The 25,381-nt window shown below is 43.0% G+C and overlaps 1 protein-coding gene across 2 annotated transcripts in view; it reads right to left on the bottom strand.

The window, feature by feature from the left end:
- TBC1D22B (TBC1 domain family member 22B) overlaps window positions 1-25,381 on the bottom strand; it is a 128,697-nt gene that overhangs the window by 95,316 nt on the left and 8,000 nt on the right. Inside the window, exons 2-5 of one of the 2 annotated variants that reach the window (XM_075853673.1) lie at window positions 24,006-24,065; window positions 23,441-23,715; window positions 5,426-5,605; window positions 25-95 (exon numbers count right to left, since the gene is read on the bottom strand). In XM_075853673.1, the coding sequence (XP_075709788.1) occupies window positions 25-95; window positions 5,426-5,605; window positions 23,441-23,715; window positions 24,006-24,034 (555 nt within the window). In that variant the 5' untranslated portion in view covers window positions 24,035-24,065. The remainder of the gene's footprint in view (window positions 1-24; window positions 96-5,425; window positions 5,606-23,440; window positions 23,716-24,005; window positions 24,066-25,381) is intronic. The other variant, XM_075853672.1, reaches the window with a different exon arrangement.

Below are 25,381 nucleotides of genomic sequence, written 5' to 3'. Positions count from 1 at the left end.
CGATGGGGGTAAAAATGTAATTACCGATAGAAGTCTCCATGTGATAGGCCGTACGCCTCGTGGAATCCCAGGCCAGCTACACTTTCTTAATTCATCTGTAAGAAAAAAAATATTTGTCACTAATGGAAGCTACGAACACCTTTATGTTTTGTCGGCTGTGGAATAGGGCAAAGCAGTTATTGATGTATAAATTTATACAAACGTGTAATCGAATGCGATTTCGTTACATAACGAAGTAGCAGATGTATTATGAAGAAGGCTATATAACCGGGGGGAGGGGGGAAAGGACAATAAAAACTAGTACATTTTATGCAGAATTTAAATATCCCATCGTTGCAATGCAGATATATTGACTGATAATGCATAATATGAATTAGAAAATCTGTCTCAGCATAGACAAACTTCTGCTATATTTAAGCGAACATACTAGTTCTTCTCAATGAATTAGAATATCATCAAAAAGTTAATTAATTTCAGTAATTCAATTCAAAAAGTGAAACTCACATTATATAGATTCATTACACACAGAGTGATCTATTTCCAGCATTTTTTTTATTTTAATATTGATGATTATGGCTAACCGTTAATAAAAACCCAAAATTTAGTGTCTCCGAAAATTAGATTATATAAACCCAGCCTGCTGAAAAGTATGTACAGTACATGCAACTAATACTTGGTCGGGGTTCCTTTTGCATTAATTACTGCATCAATGCGGCGTGGCATGGAGGCGATTAATTTATGCAAAAGGAGCCCCGACCAAGTATTGAGTGCATGTACTGTACATACTTTTCAGTAGGCAAACATTTCGGTATTAAAAATAATTTTTGAAATTGGGCTTATATAATATTCCAATTTTCATAGAACACTAAATTTTGGGTTTTCATGAACTGTTAGCGATAATCATCAACATTAAAATAAAAAAAATGCTGGAAATAGATCACTCTGTGTGTAATGAATCTATATAATGTGAGTTTCACTTTTTGAATTAAATTACTGAAATAAATTAAATTTTTGATGATATTCTAATTCATTGAGAAGGACCAGTATGTGAGTTCTTTTGTTGTTTTTTTAAACATATCAGACATTCCTTGACAACTGTCCAGAACCTCTAAACTTACACAAGGACAGGTAACCATTTAGCTCCATCCGTCTGTATTTTTTAAGAGGTTATTGCCAAGTAAAATAGGATTTTTTTGTACCGTAAAATCCTTCTTTCATTGTATTCATTGGGGGACACAGTACCATGGGTATAGGCCCTTGCCACTAAAAGGCTGACCGTAGGGAGAAAAAGTCTTGGCTGTGTCCAGGCAGGCTACACCCTTTCCATAGACACTGACTAAATCAGTTTGCAGCAGTAGGAGAAAAACCAACCAAAGAGCCAGAATAAGGGTATGTGCACACAACCTCTTTTCAGACGTAATGGAGGCGTATTACGCCTCGAATTACACCTGAAAAGACGGCTCCAATACGTCGGCAAACATCTGCCCATTGCTTGCAAAGGGTCTTACGATATTCTTTGCAGACGAGCTGTCATTTTATGCGTCACTGTGAAAATACGGCGCGTAAAATGACGGCTCGTCAAAAGAAGTGCAGGACACTTCTTGGGACGTTTTTGGAGCCGTTTTCCCATAGACTATTAAAAACAGCTCCAAAAACGGCCGTAAAAAACGCCACGAAAACGGAGAGTTGCTCAAAAAACGTCTGAAAATCAGGGGCTGTTTTCCCTTGAAAACAGCTCTGTATTTTGAGACGTTTTTGACTCTGCATGTGAACATACCCTAAGAGGTCCCAGAACAAAAAAAAACAAAAAAAAGGAAAAAAGAAGTAATCTGTTTCCCCCAATAAATACAATCAAAGAGAATAATATTTTACAGGGAGTACAAAAATCCTATTTTCCCATTTATATCATTGGGGGACACAGTACTACAGAACATACTAAAAGCAGTCCCAGAGGGAAGGAAGAAAATTAAAGGAAAGAGCCATGTTTACCCGCTAAACGCACAGCTGCCTACAGCATCTTGCTACCCAGACTGGAATTAGACGAAGCCAAAGAATGAATCGGACAAAATTTGGTAAAGGCGTGCACCGATGTCCAGGTAGCTGCCTTGCAGACCTGAGCAACTGAAGCTTGATGCCTGACTGTTCAGAATGCACCAACAGTCCTTGTAGAATGGGCAGTGACCCAAAGGGGAGGAACTTTACCCTTGGACTGATATGGATCCGAAATCACAGACCGTATCGAACACGCAATGGTGGCATTGGATGTTGCCAAGCCCTTGCGTTGCCCTTCAGGCACAGCAAAAAAAGTATCAGAGCACCAAAATGACTTGGTCACAGCCAGATAGCTGCTGACTGCTCTCAAAACATCAAGGCAACGCAAAGTCTGTTCCCTCGAGTGAGGTGGGGAAGGGTAGAAAGAAGGAAAGGATAATCTTCTAATTTATTTGGCCAGGAATTCCGCTCCTAGAGAATCCCCGGACGTCACTATCCATATATGAATCGTGACGTCGGGGGGCTCATCCAGTCCTTCTATGTACAGGGACGTCAAAATCTTCCCATGGGACGGAGTCCCCAGGCCGAGCGCTACCTGATGCTCTGCCTGGGGAAGCTCCTGGAGGTCAAAATGGTACGTATATCTCAGATGCCATACAGAAGCATTTGTCACCATGGAAGAACCAAAGAAGACTCCCACAGAGCCGATCGATTCCTGGTCCCGCTTTAGTGGTTCAGATAGGCAACCGCCGTGGAGTTGTCGGTCTGAATCCTGACCGGATAACCCTGGAGAAGGGGGGTCCAATTGGAGAGAGTAAGGAAAATTGCCCTCATTTCCGGAGGTTGATCTGTAAGGATGACTCCTCTGTCAACCATGTATTTTGGACCATGCTATAGCCAGAAACTGCACCCCCCCAGACAGATTGGCATTTTTTGAGATGACAAGCCACTGGAGGGAAACTAAGGACTATCCTTACATGATGGCCAGCGAGGTTTCCTACCAGCACAACTTCTGACAAATCCAAGAAGGCAGACGAATTAACTTGTCTAGAGAATTCTGAGACCTGACCCATTGCGAAAGGATCACACTCGGGAGGGGCCTGGAGTGCATATGGGACTGCTAGGACCATGGTGAAGACCTGTGGAGGGTGACAAATTAGAAATATAGACAACCTATTAAGGAAGCGCTGGTGGTCCTTGCGATGGGGATATTGAGGTATGCCTCGTGAATATCAATGGACGAGAGATAGGCGGATCAAAAGAAGAAGAAATTGACCATTTAGACATCAAGTCCTCCTAAAAGGGAAATAGAGTATTAATCGGTTTTGAAAAAGCCAGGATGTTTCAAATTTTTGCATAAAGTCTCTTTAAACACGCTATGGTTTAGAAAGCATAGCCTTTGGGGCTTCTTCCTGAAAAGAGGTGATAGGATCATCCGTTACAAAAAATGTTTCCCTGACGGCATGTGTCAACGCCTGCACGGCAGCTGTCAGTTATGAATCCTGTTCAGATTCTGAATCGGAGGATACATTGTAGGAAGGCAGCGGATTCTGGTTGGAAGCAGCTTGTCCATTGCGGACTCTAACAGGGGACCTTAAAAAGAGTGGGAATTGACCCTGGTACTTCTACGCTTATGGGTTCTATTGCGAGAAGTAAAGTAGTATCCATGGGAAGGCAGGTGCTCCAAAGACTCAATTATGGTTTAAGAGAGTCTGTAAATGTGGTTTCTACTGCGAGAAGTAAATGGAGTAGTATTTAGAGGAGAGAAAGGAGGGGCATTGAGCTTGGATGCAATATGGCAAGGCAGGCAATCCAAAGTCTCAACCTTGGTTTATGAGAGTATGTAAATGTCACCTAAGGGCTGAGCAAAGGACCTGGCTGGTTAAGGGGGAGGAGGTGGAGGGACTGGGCTGCAGACACTGTGGGCAGAATGGGGTAGAATGGCTGCATGAAAACTCATTACACTTGCCGCAATTAAAGTAAGTAACCAGGGCCATCTGTCTGGTGGGATCCTCCTGGGACAAAGACATGTCACAAGGGAAAAGGAACACAGAAAACTAACAGACAATTAACAGACAATTAACAGACAATTAACAGACAATTAACAGACAATTAACAGTGTCTGAAGAAACTGAATCCCTGGGGGAGCGGCATCAGGGAGAGAAAAAAAAAAAAAGTAATCCCTATTAAAAAATAAATAAATAAGTATACAGCACCTGGTAGGCCAGCCTTAGTGCTGCATTGTCCGTCTGTAGAAGACTGGAGAGACTGAGATATGATAAGAAGATGGCCCCTATAAAACGAGTCTAAGTGCTCCTGAAGAGGACGCCGTCACCCGGGAGAAGCAAAGTGATGTCGCAGGAAAAAAAGCCCGCCTCTCCAAAAGCGCAGGATTTGAGTGCCCGCCTAGTTCCTAGAGCTCAGGAAAACCTCCCGCCAGGGAGCCAATATAGCGGTGGAGGGAGGCTGATAGGTCCACTGAAGTCACGAGACCGGCAGGTTCGGAGCAAGCGCCAAAACTTGCGGCCTAGGCTGATTGAACTGGGAGAGAAGCCAGAACTGTATTAAAAGTCAGAGGCAGCGGCGTATCGCGGTGCTCAACAACTCACCGTCAGGAGAAAAAAAAGCTGAAAATTGGTTATGTCGCATTTGGAAGGATTCTGGAAGAAACCGTGCCCCAGAAAACCGGTGCCAGCATGTCCCCCAAGCCAGATATGGACTTCATTGCCCCAATAAAATACATGGCCCCTACATAGATAACCGTTTCCACTGTAGATAGAGGTTTTTACAAACCTCACATAGAGAGGCCTAGGTTTCTAGTGGGAGTAGATTTTCACACTCACCCTCCGGAGTCTTTGGGTGTGCGCATAGTCACATCTTCAGTAACCTCAAACATATAGAGGGGTTACAGGCAAAAAATTAGGTTAGGTGACCGGCAGTGAGGGAAATTCAATGCATAGAACTGCATGGCTTCCCAGCACCCGCAGGGTGTTGATTATATTGGTGTCCAGGCCAAAAACCCACCTGCAGCTAAAGAGATGAAAAAATAAATTAAACCAAGATAAAAAATAGCTGCAGACCTGAATGTCAGGTCATGTCATTTCTGCCTCCTACAGACACTAGGCTAAAACTGATTTAGCCAGTGTCTATAAGAAGGTATGGCCTGCCTGGGTGGAGCCAAGACTTTTCATGTCAAGGGTCTATAACCATGGTGCCGTGTCCCCTAATGAAATAAAGGAGAAATCTAGTATTACGCAGAACCCATGCAAATTTGTGTGCAACCATGAAATACATGGTAATGCCGAGATGGCCAGAGAAAAAAAACCCTCTTTACAGCACCTCTCATGCTTGTAAATGGTCTCTGAATGATGAACGCTAATGTATAAGATATTGAAAAAAATTCCCCCACAGAATTTTTATGATAACATCTCACCAAGGTCAGTGTTTGTACAGGAAAGCAGCTGTTTGAATTTTTCAAGACGTGTTTTTTCACGGATTGTCACGGAAGGTGCTCCAGATGCATTCTGATCAGATATCCTGGCAACAAGTGGTATAATAGGGCGGAAAGGGTGGGGTTGCCGTTTTTGGAGTGGCTTCCTCAGCAAAGATCCATCTAGAAGCAAAGTAATAACAAGTTTAAATACATTTATCAAAAGATGAAAAAGAGAAAAGCTTTAGCCAGGTAGAAGCCTATTTGTGACACCTTGATAATTCATAGAGCGGGCTACCCTGCTTGCTAGGCCAAACAACAACACACCATGCTCTCCCAGCATCAAAGACCTGGCTGTGTCCAAAAGAAGCGAATATAAGTAATAATGAAAAATACCTGGGGTATTAGTGATCATTTTGGCCAAAAGGACGCAAGCCAGGTCTTGAATTATCAAGGCGTCACAAATAGGCTTCTACCTGGCTAGTCACGTTGCGCCTCATGACTTACACACTATCCCTCCATGTTTCACACACTTGCATCCCATTATTCATTTATTTATTTTTTAGGCACTTTACTCATTACTGCCCCCTATATTTCACTTACATTATTACACTTGCACATACACTATTCTTTTATTATTTCTTACTACACATCCCATGCACCACATACCACTCCCCTCAAGACTAGTGGGAGTGGCTATTATTATTTAAAGCACCTGCTCACTCGCCTTCATCAGCGTTTCTGACCTGGCTGTGTCCATTTGTAAGTATGGCCTTTTTCGGTGTTTTTGCATAAATGTCCTTGTTTTTATCTGTTTTGTCTGTACATCAGGAGCTTTTCGCTCCAGTTAGGGACTCGCAAGTCTGGGGATCCTTGTCGTGGATTGCGAGCTTGCGTCCTTTTGGCCAAAATGATCACTAATACCCCAGGTATTTTTCATTATTACTTATATTCGCTTCTTTTGGACACAGCCAGGTCTTTGATGCTGGGAGAGCATGGTGTGTTGTTGTTTGGCCTAGCAAGCAGGGTAGCCCGCTCTATGAATTATCAAGGCGTCACAAATAGGCTTCTACCTGGCTAGTCACGTTGCGCCTCATGACTTACACACTATCCCTCCATGTTTCACACACTTGCATCCCATTATTCATTTATTTATTTTTTAGGCACTTTACTCATTACTGCCCCCTATATTTCACTTACATTATTACACTTGCACATACACTATTCTTTTATTATTTCTTACTACACATCCCATGCACCACATACCACTCCCCTCAAGACTAGTGGGAGTGGCTATTATTATTTAAAGCACCTGCTCACTCGCCTTCATCAGCGTTTCTGACCTGGCTGTGTCCATTTGTAAGTATGGCCTTTTTCGGTGTTTTCACGTACATGCACGAACAGACTGCATTCCCCGACGTGCATGTGCGTGAAAATGCGTGAAGGGGTTAATGCTATGTCTCAGCTATGTGTCTCCTTGGTTCTTATCTGAAGCCTGTTGCAAGAGATGCGTAGTGACCTCGTAGCTAATGAAGGGGAGGAGTAAGAAAAGAGTTCATTTTGGCCTGAAGAATTTGTAGCAGGGGCAGAGATGATGTAGAATTTCATGAGAGAGAACAGGGCAAGAGATTGTATTTTTGCCTGAGAAGTGGTGCCGATGTGAAGCCTGACTGACGTAAGCATCTAACAAAAAGTAGGAATTAGACCTACCGGTAATTGTATTTCCAGGAATCCATCATGACAGCGCCACAGGAGGTTGCCCTATTGACCTCTATAGGGACAGGAAGACAGAGGGGTTAAAAGGCCCCTCCCACCACCCACTTGCCAGTGTTTTTCAATTACTACACCAGGATTGATGCAACCCCATTTTATTTCTAGGGATAATAACTGACATGTTACTTGCACAAATCAGAATTTCAATAAGGGAGGGAATGTAATGGTGCTGTCATGATGGATTCCTGGAAATACAATTACCGGTAGGTCTAATTCCTACTTTCCAGTACATCCCTCATGACAGCACCACAGGAGCAATACCAAATTATACTGCTCAGGGCGGGACTACGGATTGGAGGACTTTCCGTCCAAAACTTAAATCCGTATCTGACAGAACATCTAGCCTATAATGTTTCAAAAACGTATGATGGCTTGACCAAGTGGCAGCTCTGCAGATTTGGTCCATAGAGGCTTCCCTTCTTTCTGCCCAGGATGCCGAAACTGCCCTCGTTGAATGGGCTCTGATGCCCTGTGGGGCACATAGTCCTTGGGACTTGTAGGCTTCTTGTATGGTAGTTTTTACCCATCTCGCTAGAGAGCTTTTTAAGGCTTTCTTTCCTCTATTCAGGACAAATAGATTTTTATCTGGTCTCCAGGAGGAGGTTCTATCCAGATATTGAAGAATTGTTCGCCTGACATCCAGGCAATGGAATTTTTCTTCTTTTTGGTTTTTAGGATCTGGACAAAAGGAAGGTAGAATTATTTCTTGTTCCCTATGGAAAGCAGTAGATACCTTCGGAATAAAAGGAAGGATCCAGCTTTAGAATGATCTTGTTTTCTTGTACTTTTAGGTAGGGTTCTATGACTGACAGAGATTGGATTTCTCCAATCCTTCTTGCTGAAGTAATAGCGACTAAGAATGCAGCTTTTAGAGTTAAAAAATGCATACTAATCGTGTCAAGCGGCTCATAGGGGGGGATCGCAAAGAGCCGTTAACACTACATTCAAATCCCAGGTAGGAACGGATTTCTTTAGGGAAGGTTTCAGTTTAGAGACTGCTTGAGTGAATCTTCTGATCCACCGATGTTCAGCTAAAGGAGTATTGAAAAATTACCTAAGGCTGAAATCTGCACTTTTAAAGGTACTAGGGCTAAGCCCTTTTTTGAATCATGATTGTAGAGAATCTAGGATTTTCGCGATGTTGGGAGAAAAGGGGTCTGGTCCCAGATCTCCATACCAGGAACAGAATTTCTTCCAAATTTTTTGAGGTAACTTCTTTATGACTTGATAAGATAGTTGAACTTACCTCATCTGACAGACCGTGGTTCCTCAAGATCTGCCTTTCAGGATCCAGGCTGACAACTTCAGAGTTTCTATTCCCTGAAAGAATAAGGGACTCTGGGAGAGAAGATTCTCTTTGACTGGGAGCATAATAGGGTCTTCCAACGCTAGGTACTTTACGATTGGAAACAAGCTTCTTTTTGGCCAATAGGGAAGAATAATGATGAGCTTTGTCAAATCTTCCTGGATTTTTCTTAATACCATTGGTATTAGAGGAAACGGAGTAAAGGCATAGGCCAGCTCCATGTCCCATGGTTGGGACAATGCATCTACTCCCAATGGGTTGTCTTCGAGATTCAGGGAGTAGAATGTCTCTGCTTCGGGTTAAGGACAGAAAGACTTCCCTGTTTAGGGACCATTCTCCAGGGACCCCCTTGCTTATGTTGCTTGTGCAGAGCCACCAATGGAGAGATGATTTCACAGTCTCGGAAATTTGAATTCTTGAATTCAAGGAGTCCTGTTTTCGATCCCACTGGGACAGGATCAGATTCTGTAAGGGTCTGGAGTGAAATTGACTCCATGGAATAGATTGGATGTAAGACGTCATCATTCCTAACATCCGTATTCCTTCCCTTATGGAACAGGCGCTTTTCCTCCAAAATTCCCTTACTTCTGTCAATAGAAGTATTTGTTTCTCTCTTGGTAGGAAGGAGTGTTGAAGGGAGGAGTCTAGTAGCACTCCTAAGAAGACTTTCTGTTTTTGGGGAGGAAGACTTGACTTTTGGAAGTTGATTATCCATCCCAATTCCTGTAGTAGGGAAAGAACCTGTGACCGATGACTGTTTAAGATAGACGGAGTATCTGCTGTCAACAAGAAGTCGTCTAGATATGGGATAATTACTATGCCCTGACTTCTTACGAATGCCATAATCTCTACCATAATTTTTGAAAAAATTCTGGGGGCGGAGGGAATGCCGAAAGGGAGGCAGACAAACTGGAAGTGGAGAATGGAAGGACCGTTCTGAATGGCGAATCTGAGGAATTTCTGGTAAGCGGGGTGGATAGGAACCTGATAATACGCATCCTTTAAATCGATCGTACACATTGATGCCTCTTACCTTATTAGAGGAATAGTCGATCTGATAGACTCCATCTTGAATTTTCGATATTTTACCCATTTGTTCAGGACCATCAGGTTGATTATTGTCCTGTAAGAACCGTCTGGTTTTTTGACTAAGAAGATCTTTGAATAGTGAATTTTTCGTTGTGGGGAACTGGAGTAATTGCTCTCAATTTGAGTAGCTTCTGGACGTCCCAGATAAGGATCTGATGAAGGTCTTTTGCTTGGTACTGGGTTATTAGAAATTTCTCTGAAGGAATGGAGGAGAATTCTATTTTGTACCCTTCTTCTATAATCTTTAGAACCCAGGGGTTCTGGGTTATTTCGGTCCATTTGGGATAAAATTGTAGGAGTCTTCCCCCCCACACTCTTGGCGTCATTGCTTTGAGGGCTGAAATGAGTTATTGGGGTTAAGGAGATATCCTCGACCCCTTCTTCCTTTGGGGTAACTCCAGCGACCGGACTTTCCTTTCCCGCTGTAGTTCTGTAAGGTTGGCTCCCTCTGTTGGCGAAACCTCCCAAACTGAGGGGGGGGTTTCTTTGGTTTCTCTTCTGGAAACCCCTTTTTCCTATCCGCTGAATTCTCCAGCATGTTATCCAGGAGAGGACCGAACATCAGAGAACCTGTAGACGGGATAGAACACAATTTGTTCTTGGACTTCGTATCTCCTGACCACATCTTGAGCCATAATGCTCTTCTAGCAGCATTTGAGAGAGCCCCATTCCTGGCAGCAAATATAATGGATTCCGCTGAAGCATCTACCAAGAATCCGCTTGCCATCTTTAGTAAGGGTAGAGATTCTAATAGATCTTGTCGTGAGGTCTTCATCATCAAATGGGTCTCCAGCTGGTTTAACCACATAAACATTGCTCTTGCTACCGATGTGGCCGCGATATTAGTAGAGATCAAAGCGGAGGAAGATTCCCAAGCTCTTTTCAGTCCATGGCGTCCTTCAACTGAGAAGAATCTTCAAGTGGGATTGCGGTTTTTTTAGCAACCCTGACTACTGGGACATCTACTTTTGGGATCTCATCCCAAGGTTTAGTGTTTTCTGGATCAAAGAGAAGTCTGTTTTTAAACTCTCTTGAAATTAAGAGCCTTTTTTCCGAATCCTCCCATTCAGTTGTTACCATTCTCTTGAGATTTTCATTTACCGGAAAAATCTTTGTTTTCTTTTCCGTTAGACCCCCAAACATCTCATCCTGGATGGTATGTGGTTGGTCTTCTTCAGGAATATCCATGGTTTCCTGTATTGCCTGAATTAAGGTATCAGACATCTCAGAAGAGAAGAATTTTTTTTTCTCTTGAGTGGATGAAGTTGAAGGTAAAAGTTCCTCTCCTTCTTCTAACTCACCCTCCGATAGGTAATAACACTCCTGCTCAGAGTCAGACCCCTGAGATGGAGGACAATATTTTTGATCCACTTTAATCCGTGGTCTTTTTGCCCGGGAGTGTGAGGGAGTTTCTTGGGGAGGGGCGAGGGAGGCTACTGACTGACTCACTTCTTCACGAATCATAGCCCTAAGTTCAGACATAAAAGTCTGTTGTTCCTCTTTTAGTACTTTTGCAATACAATCCTGAAACAATTGTTTCCTATGTGACTCTGGCAATTTTTTCGCACAAGTCACACATTTTTTAACCTTCTTTTTATCAGTTTGTCTCTGAGAGGAATCTTTATCCTAGAGAAAACAGAAGGTAGGTAAAGTATGGTGTACTTACATAAGGAGTCATAACCCTTACCCCAAGGGTGAGACTCACGTGACCCTGGGACATATCTGGAGTTCCGTCAGAACGAGAAAGTTCCATTCCGCAACAGGTAACAGCCAATGCAATATGCAATCCACAAAAAATCAATCCAAGTTAGGAGGTATCAGCTCTAACTACATACCTGTGCGTGTCCCTTCAAATGCGGGCGTTTTGAATTTCCCGCCTTCCAAGATGGCCGCGGACCGGAAGTAGCCCAACGTCATTTCCAGTCGCGGCTATTCGTTGAGGTGCGGCCGTGTCATAAACGGTGACTGAGGCCTGCTCTGTGGCGCAGCGAGGATACTTTTGCCGGGGCGTCCAAACCTATGGAGCTGCTGGTCCTCGTCTGGTCACGCGGCCAGGCAGAAGCCTGCTTGGAAATCTCGAACCCCACACACTACCGGAACCCTGCCTAGGATTCCTAAGGTAGGTGTCTTAGGTTGGGAGCTAAGGGACCTCTCGTTAGAGGGGTGTTAGCCTAGGCTTTAGGAGGAAAAGAAGGGGGAGTGCACGAACCCCCCGATCTTGCCCCCTGCCCGAGTTTTTCTCCTGCAGTAACACAGGAGCGACGGCTCTCTGCTCCTGACCCAGTAGGGACAGGAAGAACACTGGCAAGTGGGTGGTGGGAGGGGCCTTTTAACCTCCCTGTCCCTATAGAGGTCAATAGGGCAACCTCCTGTGGTGCTGTCATGAGGGATGTACTGGAAAATTATAATATCACATTTGAAATGTATTGTATGTCTGTGATTGGCTCAATAAGAAATATGCTCATTGTGTGCAATTGGCTGAACCAGAGTCATTGTCACATTGCCTCTGATAGGCTTGAAGTTAACCAACTCCCTTTTATGAAAGATATTATTGCAATTGTTTTTGGCAATAAACCTTAGAGGAGTATTTTTGAGCATACAAGCAGTGTCTCTGTGTCTTTTAATTCTCTCCGTTTTATCTTATACAATCTATGATTTGGATCTGGATAAGTTCCCTGGGAGGGTATCGGTTGACATACCAGTCAAACTTCAGTCTAATATATTTTGGGCCACGATTGCATCAACAGGGAGGAATCGCTCTTTTTTTTGCATTCCTCCCAAAAATAATGAAAGGGAATCAATAAATGATATGTGCCCCAAAGGGAGCCCAATGGAATAATAAAAACATTATTGCTCTTGAATTGAGAGCATGAAAAAAAGCAAAATAAAATTGATTGGTCCTTAACCCCTTCTGGACAAAGCCATTTTTTTGAATTTTCATTTCCGCTTTTCACTCCCCGCATTCCAAGAGCCATAACTTTTTTTATTTTTCCGTCAATCGAGTGGTGTGAGGGCTTATTTTTTGCCGGAGGAGTTTTAGTTTCTTTTGGTACCATATATAGTTCCCTATAATGTACTGGGAAACTGAAAAAAATTATTTGCGGGCTGAAAATGGAAAAAAACTGATTTCACAATTGTTTTTTTTTGTTTCGTTTCTACGGCTTTCACTGTGGAGGTAAAAACTACAACTTATCTTTATTCTGTGGCTCAATACGATTAAAGTGATATCAAATTTATATAGTTTTTTAATATTTTACAAATTTTATTGATAATAAACTTTTTGTTAAAAAAATATATATATATGTTTTGTGTCGCCACATTCTGAGAGTCATAACTTTATTATTTCACCGATTGAGCGATGTGAGGGCTTATTTTTTGAAAAGGGGGGTTTTTGAACTTTAAAATATTTTTTTTTCACTACTAAAAACTTTTTTTACTATTTTTCACACACTTTATTAGCCCCAGCCCCCCTAGGGGACTTGAACCAGCAAACGTTAGATCTCTGGTACAATATACTGCAATACTAACTGTCTGTGGCAGTGCTTAGCAGAGGCAGAGTGAAGACAGCACTGCCATAACTGTAGTAACCCCTGATCTCACTGCGGGGGGGGGGGGGGTGATGAGCCGTCGAAGGAGGCTGCCCGCCTCTTTCAACACCTCAGATGCTGGGGTCGCGATTGATCGCAGCATTTTAAGTGTTAAACAGCCAGGAGCAGCGCGATCGCTGCTCCCAGCTGTTAGTCCCAGGTGTCCGTTGTCAAATACAGCCGAAACCCGCAGCATATGAAGCGCGCTCCAGACATCACCCCCCCCCCCCCCGGACGTAATGCCACGTCTGGGTGCGCGAGTTGGTTAAAGCGTATCTAACTTTTCAGAATAAGCGGTCATATGTGTGTACATGAGGAATAACACTATTTCTGGTCGTCATATGACATGCATTGGCATTTTTTTTATCTCTATAGACTCTTTAATTCTCTGTGGTCTCTGAGCTAGTAGGTAGAGCTTAACTACTATCATGTGTGCTATACACTGCACACATAGAAGAGGAGAATCCTGTACACCTATCTATCACATTGATATATACATATCTCTATATATAAAAATGAATTTCTGTTTGTTGTCCGTTGTATGCTCTTTATTTATGCACAGCCGAACGACTGGACCAATCTGAATCAAATTTGGCATATAAGTAAGTCACGCACTTCCGAAGGTTTTAGACCGGGTTTCAGCTTTTTAGGACCTACCATTCTCAACATATTCACAAAAGCAAATACGGCATCACTGGCTTCCACATCAAGGACCTTCCTCCATATCTCACCAGGTGACCCGTATTAGCCAATAGAAGCTCGCGGGTCCTTCATTCTTAGCCTCACGAACATACACAGTTTTAGACCAGGTTTCCATAACAACCCAGCCATTTTTCTTTACTCGGCGTGTTACTCGCTGTGAACGGACTGTACCTATACTTGGATTTGAGCATTTCTATAAATTGAAATCCTTTCATACCAGTCATGCCTCCAAAAACCCTGCACTTGGACGGCTGCTGCCCGAGCTGCTGGAACCTCTCAGCAGACCCAAGCCTGTCTCCAAGCTGACAAAATGCACCACAGCCAACAGGAAGCTGCTGAAAACTCCCCAGCACAATGAGGCACAACTGCAGTCTCAGTGAGACAGATGAGCAGTAGAGACTCCCCAGCAGACCAAAGCCCATCTCCAGGCTGACAAGATGCGTCACAGCCAACAGCGAGCTACTGAAACTCCTCAGCAGACTGAGTCATGCCTGCCTATCTCCTGGCTGACCAGGTGCGATATGATAATAGACGAGCTACTACCTGGGCTGATATGCGTAATTCTGCTTTCCATTACAATTCAAAATCCCAATATGGTCAAGCTCCGTTGCTTCCAATTGGCCGAATGGAGAAACAATGCGAACACTGTAGTTCACTGAAGTACGAAGGTGAACAACCAGGAATGTACTGCTCTGGTGGAAAGGTCAGAATACCCGATTTACCTGTTCCACGAGAAGAGCTCACAACTGTGCTTGATGGTTCCTCCACGCACTCTGCAGTTTCTGAAACATATCTGGGTCTACAACAATGCCTTCCAGATGTCATTTCGATGTGGAAAACATGTGGAGCCAGGATACATGCCAATGTTCAAGATCCTGGGGCAACTCTACCACAGGATCGGATCTCTTTTGCCACCATTTAACAAAGACAATCTGGAAGAATCGCCTTAATATCTTCAAGTTTTATTCATGGGTGACAGCACTGCAGAAGTAGATGCCCCTCATAGAAACAATCCCCTCACTAAGCCACATATTTTCGGCATGTTGCAAAGCATGTAGCACTGGCACAATCCATACGTACGATTGTCCAAGGCTGCCATTGAAAGAATGCCGTCGCCTGCGTACAAATTGGCCATTCAAACTGACAAAGAACCGCGAGGTCAAGATCCTAGAACATTCAATGCACTAACCATCAATGATGTTGCCATAATCATGGTTAGGGACAAATCTGATCGGCATGACTGTCCTGCACAAGAGAGACAATGTGCTGACAAGGATAGATGAATTTCACAGGTCCTATGATGCCATGCAGTATCCATTGATTTTCTGGAATGGCCAGGATGGCTATCACTTTTACATTTCTCAGATAATAAATAGGGTGCCAACACAGGTTAAGACGGTATTGTGCATGGACTAATATGCCTGCATGATGATGGTTTGCAGCAGTGATCCTGGCATAACAATTTGGCTACTGGCCTTTGGTGACTTGTGTTAGTCAAGGTTTATGCCAAGGTTGAATGCGAAAGACTAACTTAAATCGCAACACAGACACAACTGTGTGCAATGGAATACATCAACCTGCTGGATGCAATTCATGCTGACAGGAGACCTGACATTGTTGGTCGACAGGTCATCTTGCCTTCTTCCGTTATCGGTAGCCCGAGGCACATGAATGAGTATGCCCAAGATTGCATTACATATGTCCGCAAACATGGTTGGCCAGATCTCTTCATTACTTTCACATGCAATCCAGATTGGTCAGACCTTTGCGAAGCCTGGTAACTCTGCTAGTATATACTAGGAAAGTGCAGCACGTCCGTGTGTCTCATTCTGCACCTGCTCTCCCCTCCCTTCTCCATAGAAGTTAATAAGTGCCCTATCTCCTACCTAATCTGATAGGCACTGTGGGGGAAGTTGGGGATTTCCTGATATGCTGTCACTATTGTATACGATGTTGGAAGATTGAAATGTGAATGTTACTATGTTATTTCTTTTCTGTGTTCGTATCAATAAAATTGGTTTGATTTAAAAAATCTGATAGGCACTGTAATGTACATAACAATGGTTTTTATTTTGAAAAACGATCACTTTTGAAGAAGTTATGAAAATTTATATTTATGCCAATTAGTTTCTTAATTACCAACTTGGCGTTTTTTTTTTTACCAAGTGGGCGTTGTAAAGACAAGTATAATTGAACAACCTACAAGAACCTCTAACCAAAACAATGGCGTAAACAGGGGTCCCTTTTATACAAGTAGACAACCTAAACGCGAACCACAAGGTAACATAGCCCCTAAAGAAAGGATATGCAAAATTATATGCAAAAGTAGAAAATCTTTATTGAATATAATACACAATAACATATTACGGAATAAAAAAAGGATGAACCATAAAGGGAGATACAAACAGTTTGGTCAGATGTAAAAAAAACATAGGCAAACAGAGTCAACCAACCATCAGTGGCCGAGAACCATTCACATAACCCACAGGGAGAGATAAATGAACCGTGCGTATGGAATAACCTTACCCACATATGATGAAGTGCTACCTAACTGCATATATAGTATACAGAAATAGACATGAATAAGGCTCTGACGAAGCCGGTCTGTTGTAAGTCCCACAGAAACTTAGTTCATGGAGAATCTAAGTTATGAGGAAAGATTAACCCCTTCCCGCTTTAGCCACTTTTGACCTTCCTGACAGAGCCTCATTTCTCAAATCTAAAATGTTTCACTTTATGTGGGAATAACTCCGGAATGCTTTTACCTATCCAAGCGATTCTGAGACTGTTTTCTCGTGACACATTGGACTTTATGTTACTGGCAAAATTTGCTCGATATGTTCAGTATTTAATTGTGAAAAACACCAACATTTTGCGAAAAATTGCAAAAATTAGCATTTTTCTCAACTTAAATATATCTGCTTGTAAAACAGGCAGTTCTACCACACAAAATTGTTGCTAATTAACATCCCCCATATGTCTACATTAGATTGGCATTGTTTTTTGAACACCCTTTTATTTTTATAGGACGTTACAAGGCTTTGAACTTTAGCAGCAATTTCTCACATTTTCAAGAAAATTTCAAAAGGCTATTTTTATAGGGGCCAGTTCAGTTGTGAAGTGGCTTTGAGGTCCTTAGATATTAGAAACCCCCAAAAAGTCACCCCATTTATAAACTTCACCTCTCAAAGTAGTCAAAACAGCATTTAGAAAATTTCTTAACCCTTTAGACTTTTCACAGGAATTAAAGCAAAGTAGAGATGAAATTTACAAATTTCATATTTTTTTGCAGAAATAAATTTTTAATCCAATTTTCTTTATAACACAGAAACTTTTACCAGAGAAATGCAACTCAATATTTATTGCCCAGTTTCTGCAGTTTTAGGAAATATCCCACATGTGGCCCTAGTGTGCTACTGGACTGAAGCACTGGCCTCAGAAGCAAAGGAGTACCTAGTGGATTTTGGGGCCTTATTTTTATTACAATATATTTTAGGCACCATGTCAGGTTTGAAGGGCTCTTGCGGTGCCAAAACAGTGGAAATCCCCCAAAAGTGACCCCATTTGGGAAACTACACATCTCAAGGAAATTATCTAGAGGTGTAGTGAGCATTTTGACCGCACCGGTGTTTTACAGAAATTATTGGAAGTAGGCCGTGAAAATTAATATCTACATTTTTTCAAAGAAAATGTAGATTTAGCATTTTTTTCTCTCATTTCCACAAGGACTAAAGGAGAAAAAGCACCACCAAATGTGTAAAGCGATTTCTCCCGAGTAAAACAATACCCCACATGTGGTCATAAACGGCTGTTTGGACACACGGCAGGGCTTAGAAGTGAAAGAGCGCTATTTGGCTTTTGGAGATCACATTTAGCAGGAATGGTTTGCGGAGGCCATGTCACATTTACGAAGCCCCTGAGGGGACAAAACAATGAAAATTCCCAAAAAGTGATTCCATTTAGGAAACTACAACCCTTGAGGAATTCATCTAGGGGTGTAGTAAGCATTTAGACCCCATAGATGTTTCATAGAATTTATTAGAATTGGGCAGTGAAAATAAAACCAGTCCTTTTTCTTCAATAAAACATAGCTTTAGCGCAATATTTTTCATTTTCTCAACAAATAAAGGAAAAAAAAGAACCCAACATTTGTAAAGCAATTTCTCCCGAGTACGGCAATACCCCATATGTGGTCATAAACTGCTGTTTGGGCACACGGCAGTGCTCAGAAGGGAAGAAGCGTCATTTGGAGTGCAGATTTTGCTGGATTGGTTTCTGGGCGCCTGTGGGACCAAAACAGTGGAAACCCCCCAGAAGTGACCCCATTTTGGAAACTACACCCCTCAATGCATTTACCTAGTGGTGTAGTGAGCATGTTAACCCCGCAGGTGTTTTGTAGAAATTTGTGTGCACTCCATATTGCAGAGTGAAAATGGGATTTTTTCCATAGATATGCCAATATGTGGTGCCCAGCTTGTGCCACCATAACAAGACAGCCCTCTAATTATTATGCAGTGTTTCCCGGTTTTAGAAACACCCTACATGTGACCCTAATCTTTTGCCTGAACATTTGACCAGGCTCAGGAGTGAGAGAGTACCATGCGAAATTGAGGCCTAATTTGGCGATTTACAAAGTATTGGTTCACAATTGCAGAGGCTCTGATGTGAAATAATAAAAAGAAAAACCTGAGAAGTGACCCCATTTGGAAGCTACACCCCTCAATGCATTTATTAAGGGGTGTAATGAGCATTTCACCCCACAGGTCTTTTCCATAAATGAATGCGCTGCGGATGGTGCAAATTAAAAATGTATATTTTTCCCTAGATATGCCATTTCAGTGGCAAATATGTCATGCCCAGCTTATGACACTGGAGACACACACCCCAAAAATTGTTAAAAGGGTTCTCCCGGGTATGAAGATGCCATATATGTGGAAGGAAACTGCTGTTTGGGCACGCTGTAGGGTTCAGAGCAGAGGGAGCGCCATTTGGCTTTTGGAGAGCGGATATTGCTTGGTAGTAGTTTTGTTTGAGTATTGCTGGTGTTTCCGTTTATAATGTGGGGGTACATGAAAGCTGGGCAGAGTGCATCAGGGGCAGTCAGGTGGTATAATAATGGGGTAAAAAAAACAAACAATAAAATGATCCATAGATGTGTGTTACGCTGTGAAGCAATCCTTTCTGCACAGGCCGGTGTCGCACTGATATATGGCGTCCTTTCTTATCCCCCTTTTGGTCCACACTCCGCACCTTTGCAGTTTGGGGAAGTTTGCTGGGAAAGTGTTGTCCTGGTATAATACGGGCACCCTCGCTTCCAGCGGACATGTTTGGGCCCTCCCTTTCCTGGTTCCCTAATTTTAGGTCCTTGATAAATCGCCTCTTCAAGCAACTGCATATTTCCTGACTTATTGGAGCCATAACGAATTTAATTTTTTCATATACGTAGTTGTATGAGGGCTTTTTTTTGCGGGACGAGCTGTAGTTATTATTGGTACCATTTTGGGGTACATGCGGCTTTTTGATAACCTTTTATCCTATTTTTTGGGAGGCCAGGTAAACAAAAAAACGCAATTCTGGCATAGTTTTATTTCGTTTTTTTTTATACAGCGTTCACCAAGCGTTATAAATTACGTTAACTTTATTCTGCGGGTCAGTACGATTCCGGCGATACCTATTTTATAGGACTTTTTTATGTTTTGCAACGTTTTGCACAATAAAACTACTTTTGTAAAAATAATGTATTTTTTCTGTTGCCAAGTTGTGAGAACCATAACTTTTTAATTTTTTTGTCGACGCAGCTGTATGAGGGTTTGTTTTTTGCGAGACGAGCTATAGTTTTTATAGGTACCATTTTTGGAATACGTGCGACTTTTTGATCATTTTTTATTCCTATATTTAGGACCAAAAAATAGAAACTCTGGTATAGTTTTTTACGTTTTTTTTTATGCGTGCAATAAATAATATAATATTTTGATACCTCAGGTCGTTACGGTCGCGGCGATACCAAATCCGTATGGTTTATTATTTTTTTTCAATAATAAAAGGACTTGATAAAACGCAATACCCCTTTTACTCTTATTTTATTACTTGCAACTTTTTATTGTTTTCAAACTTTTTTTATACTTTTTTTTTTACACTTTTTCTCAAGTCCCACTAGGAGACTTGAAGGTCCAGCTGTCAGATTTATTTTTTTCTAATACATTGCACTACCTACGTAGTGCAATGTATTAGATCTGTCAGTTATTCACGGACAGCAAGCCGATTAGGCTTCGCCTCCCGGCGGGGCCTAATCGGCTTCCGTAATGGCAGAGCAGGAGACCATTGTGTCTCCTGTTGCCATAGCAGCAGTCGCCAGTCCCGATTGCCTGTCAGGGCTGGCGATCTGGAAGTAACCTCTACGATGCAGCAATCTCTTTCGATTGCTGCATCGAAGGGGTTAATGGCAGGAATCGGAGCTAGCTCCGGTTCCTGCCGTTAAAGGTGGATGTCAGCTGTAACATGCAGCTGACTTTCACCGCTGATGACGCCGGATCAGCTCCTGACCCGGCGCCATCTTGCCTGAGGCTACGGAAGCTGATCAGGCTCCGCTGCCGGGCGGATCTTGACCAGTTTCTGTGCTAGGCAGACCGGGAGGCCAGTATTAGGCCTCCGGTTGCCATTGCAGACACCAGAACCCCGGCAATTTCATTACTGGGGTTCCGATGAGCTGCAAACACCTTAAGTGCAGCACTCGCGTTTGAGCGCTGCACTTAAGGGGTCAATGGCGGGGATCGAAGCTAATTTCGGTCCCCGCCGTTAGTCGGATCTCAGCTGTAAGATACAGCTGAGATCTGACGATGATGGCACCGGCTCAGCTTCTGAGTCGGTGCCAAACATTTGGTGTATGGGTACGGCAATTTGCGGGAAGTCAATGCTTTCCATGACGTACCAATACGGCAAATGTCGGGAAGGGGTTAAAAGAATTAAACCTATTTATCCTTGAAAAAAGACGACTAAGGGGGGACATGATTAACTTATATAAATATATGAATGGCACATCCCAAAAATATGGTGAAATCCTGTTCCATGTAAAACCCCCTCAAAAAAACAAGGGGGCACTCCATCCCCCTGGAGAAAAAAAAGGTTCAACCTGCAGAGGCGACAGGCCTTCTTTACTGTGAATCTATGGAATAGCCTACCGCAGGAGCTGGTCACAGCAGGGACAGTAGATGGCTTTAAAAAAGGCTTAGTTAATTTCCTAGAACAAAAATTAGCATAAATATAAAATAGTTCATAACTTGATCAAAAGTGATCGTTTTTCAAAATAAAAACCACTGAAATCTACATTACAGTGCCTATCAGATTAGGTAGCATGGGAGCACGGCTCGTAAAACACTAAAAAACTGACTTGCTCCAAAATTCCTCGAACAGTGCTACAGCACATACACCCATCCGTAGAGATATGAAAAGGTGTCCGCGGTCAATAAAACTGAATGGGCCCGTAATTACAGCCACTGCATGGGGCTTAAGTTATATCCTTTATTTTTTACGGTGTGAATATAGGAAAAAAAAATTCTGATTGTTTAATATTTTTTTATCCCATTCACGATTTAGCCCTTATTCACACGACAGGGTTTCCCGGCCGGGTAACGGCCGTTCATAAAACGGCCGACACCCGGCTGCAGTAGGAAGAATAGACCCCTAATGGGGCTATTCACACGACCAATTTTTTGACGGCCCGGGAAACCTGGCCATCAAAAAATGGGACATGTCCTATTTTCGGCCGTTTACCCGGCCGCCCGGCTCCCATAGAAGTCTATGGGGCCGGGTAATACACGGCCATCACCGGAATGTGTCCCGAGTGATGGCCATGTATTCCGTCGCTCGCTCGCTCCCTCCTCACAGCGCAGAGTGCATGTGAGGAGGAGGAGTTTATGCCATTCGGACGAATGGCTGTACGCTGGAGGTAAGTTTATACACTGTGTGGCAGGGCCGGGGTGTACAGCAGGTGGAAGGGAGCACTGCACTGGCTCCCTTCCCCCGCTTGTTTTAAAAGCGCCCTGGCCCGGCGACACCTTCCATGGCCGATGGCGCCACTAGCAGCTGCTGCTGCTGCGGCTGCTACTACTGTAGCGATGCCACTTTAGCAGAGCAGGGAGGTATCTCCCTGCTCTGCTATGTGCTAGCCCCACTTTAGCTCCCTGACAGAGCGGAATCCCCGTGTGTTCGGGGATTCCGCTCCTGGACAGAGCGCTTGAAGTCTCTGTCGATATCTGGGCAGTGACATCAGGGGAAACTCCTGAAGCGGAATCCCCGAACACTTTGTGACCGGGGATTCCACACCAGGCGAAGCCAGTAACGTTCAGTGTCCATAAATGGACACAGACGACAGGGGCTTTTCCTGAAGTGGAATCACCGGCCACATGGGGATTCCCCTTCAGGAGTTGCCCCTGATGTCACTGTCCAGATATGCCCGGCCCGGAACGGATGCAAAACTTATGCAAACCGGCCGGGAAAAACAGCTGATTTTATCGGCCGACACTCGGGCAGGACCCTGTCGTGTCAATAAGGCCTTACGCTAAATAACCTGTTCAATTAATTCTTCAGGTTATTATGGTCATGTAGATACCAAATATGTGTAGGTTTTGTGTTTTTATGTAATGTATGGGCAATAAAATTTATTTTATGCAAAATAAAGGCTTTTTTTTGGGACTTTATTTTCTGTTAATTTTCTTTTTCCACATTAAGGGATAACTTTATTTATAACTTTATTTTGTACTTATAATGTATTAGCATACTCTTGTATGCTAATACATGATCTTCTGTGTCACTTTAACACAGGCTTCTGTTAGGGCAGCACATAGTGTGCCCTAACAGCAAGCAAATTGAATAGGCAGCCCTAGGGTCCTTTCTAGATCCCCAGGGCTGACTGCACTGGGATTCCCAGGTCTTCGATCAAGTCACCGGGTTTCCAGTGACGCGCTCAACGAGTGGTGTTCCCTTTCATCATGCCACGGTCACGGATGGCGGCGATCAAAGGGTTAAACTGGGGTTGGACCATTTTCCGATCCCAGCTTTGTTCAGAAGAAGTTACAGCTCCTGCATACAGGAAGAGCCCTCACAGGAGCGCTCATCAGCCTCTTCTACAGCAACGCAAAAAGACGTGCACCTGCACTGCCTGCCGTCAAAAGACGGTGGGTGGTCGTTAAGGGGTTAATGCTCCAAGCATCCACTGGCACGAAGGCAGAGCGTTTTGGTGCCATAAATGGAAGAAGCTGGAGCCTAAACGTATAATGGAACCTAAACATATTTCAATGTATGACTACCAACTATGTCAAACACAGTAGTGTCAATTGCACTATACAGCAAATCTGTATGGTGGGTTGACAATAAAGAAGGACCGGTTTTGAAAGCATCTGGTCTCAAAATTCGGACTCAATGCAGTCCACTACAAAGAGCAAGGATTGTAATAACTTGTTACTTATAAGGCATGATAAAATGATATACCTTCTAACTGATATAGAAAGCGGTCAATGCCTTTTTGGTGGAGAACCTCAAATATGTGTAAAAAGCATAGCTCACCTGTAGTGACCCTGTGCAGCTGATCTTCACTGACGGACGTCACAATTGTCTGTTTGGAGTTTTCTTCAGGCCTTTTGAAACTAGATGTGATTTCTACCTCAGTATCAGCCATTTTGGAACCAAGGGTCTGATAGGACACAGAATGTAAAATCTCTTCACTCTCATCATCATCAATATCCCATGCATCACTTGTACTTCTGGCAAACTCATGAAAACTGGAGGCTTTTCGACTTTTCGGATGATTTAAGTGTATCCGTGTGTGATTGGATGAGAAACTGTGGAGAAGTAAATAAAGTTAGTTAAGTCATGGATCTACTCATTAGAACATGCAGCAGAAATACTTGGGTTTCAGACGATCATATGTGAAGATACAGGTTTTAGTTCATTCATGTGAACTTTATTCTAAGGGAACAATACTGCTTTAAAGAGGTTATTGGGGCGATCAGCATGCTGTAAATACAAAACTTTAACTACTTGGGTGTCTATTTATGGAACCCTTTAAAAAGAAAGCCAACAGCAGAGACCACTTAGCAATAACATTTCACCTCTTAAAGGGGATGCTCACCATCGGAGGCTTTTTGCTGAAGACAGCATGGATGTAGCTTGTAGCCACTAAGAAAACATGCTTTAAAAAAAAGGAGGAGAATACTGTAAGCTGTTATAATGAGAAATAACTTCTTCATTCAGGTAAACTTTATGTGATAGGGCTCGGGTCACTACTCAGGAAAGGATGTCAACAGACGTGGGGTTTATCATACAGGATTTGCAGCTGTACCTAGCACAGACTAGGAAGGGACTAGCACAAATGTGTGTATTTCACATCTAACAATATGTCATTAGACTGGCCCTGGTGTGTGGAGCGCCTGTCTACGCCAGAGTCTGTTTCAGGTGCCAGTTAGGACTAACCTCCTTCGATTAGACTGCAATAAATCTTGAGATCCTTTAAGCACTTTTGGAAAATCTGTTTTCGTACGGTCGTTTAAAATGATCAAACCAATGTGTGTAATGTATAAACTCTAGGCATGTCTGCATGGCATGTAACAGCGGGGTGTTGAACACAACAAAGCAAAGTGCACCTTATACGGAATTCAAGGTTCATGGGCTGCGAATGCTCTAAAGTGACAATAATGCACCACATGAATAAGCTTCACTAGTCTTTATTTGGCTCGTTCAAGCTGCACCACTAAAAAGAAGATGAAATGAAAGACACAACAGGTAACTATGGCAGACAACTGTGGGAGGTTAGCACTTTGTAACCCATACAAAGAAAAGAAATTCTAGAAAAAAATGGAGTAGGCTACATTCACACGACCGTTTTTCTAACGGCTCGTGAATACAGATAGTAAAAAAAAAAACAGAACATGTTCTATTTTCGGCCGTTGTCAGATCCGGACAGCCCCCATAGAGCTCGATGGATAATTTTTTCCAACACCCGTTTTTTGATAACTCAATCCATCTGCAGGCCGTTAAAAAACTGATCACTCACAAGGGAATTCAATTGTATTTGCGTTTCCTTCTTCACAATTTGGCGCTTATTTGTGATGCGGGCAGCGCGATTACATCACTCCTCTGGAGTCAGAAGATACCAGGCCTGCATCGCTGGAGAAGAGGATGGCGCGAGAACGGGAACAGGTGATCGGTGATATCTACAGGGGGTGTGTGTGGCACTATCTACAATGGGCACTCAATGGGAAATGGGAAATTCATCACAGCCATGAAAAAGAATGACAAACGGCCGTTAAAGACGGTCAGATGGCCGGGAAACGGATGAAAATTTGGAGACAGTGATGCAAAACAACCATGAAAAACTGACAGTCCGTGTTTAACGGCCGTTTTTTCCCATTGTCGTGTGAATATAGCCTAATATCTTGTATGTCAGCGCACAATAAAACAAACCGCTCTGAAAAATACCATAATCACTCATTGTGACAGATGAGGCAC

This window comes from Rhinoderma darwinii, chromosome 2 (assembly GCF_050947455.1).
Source record: "Rhinoderma darwinii isolate aRhiDar2 chromosome 2, aRhiDar2.hap1, whole genome shotgun sequence".
NCBI lineage: Eukaryota > Metazoa > Chordata > Amphibia > Anura > Rhinodermatidae > Rhinoderma > Rhinoderma darwinii.
The sequence above is the reverse complement of the archived record's forward strand: the minus strand, read 5'-3'. Positions and strand labels throughout refer to the sequence as shown.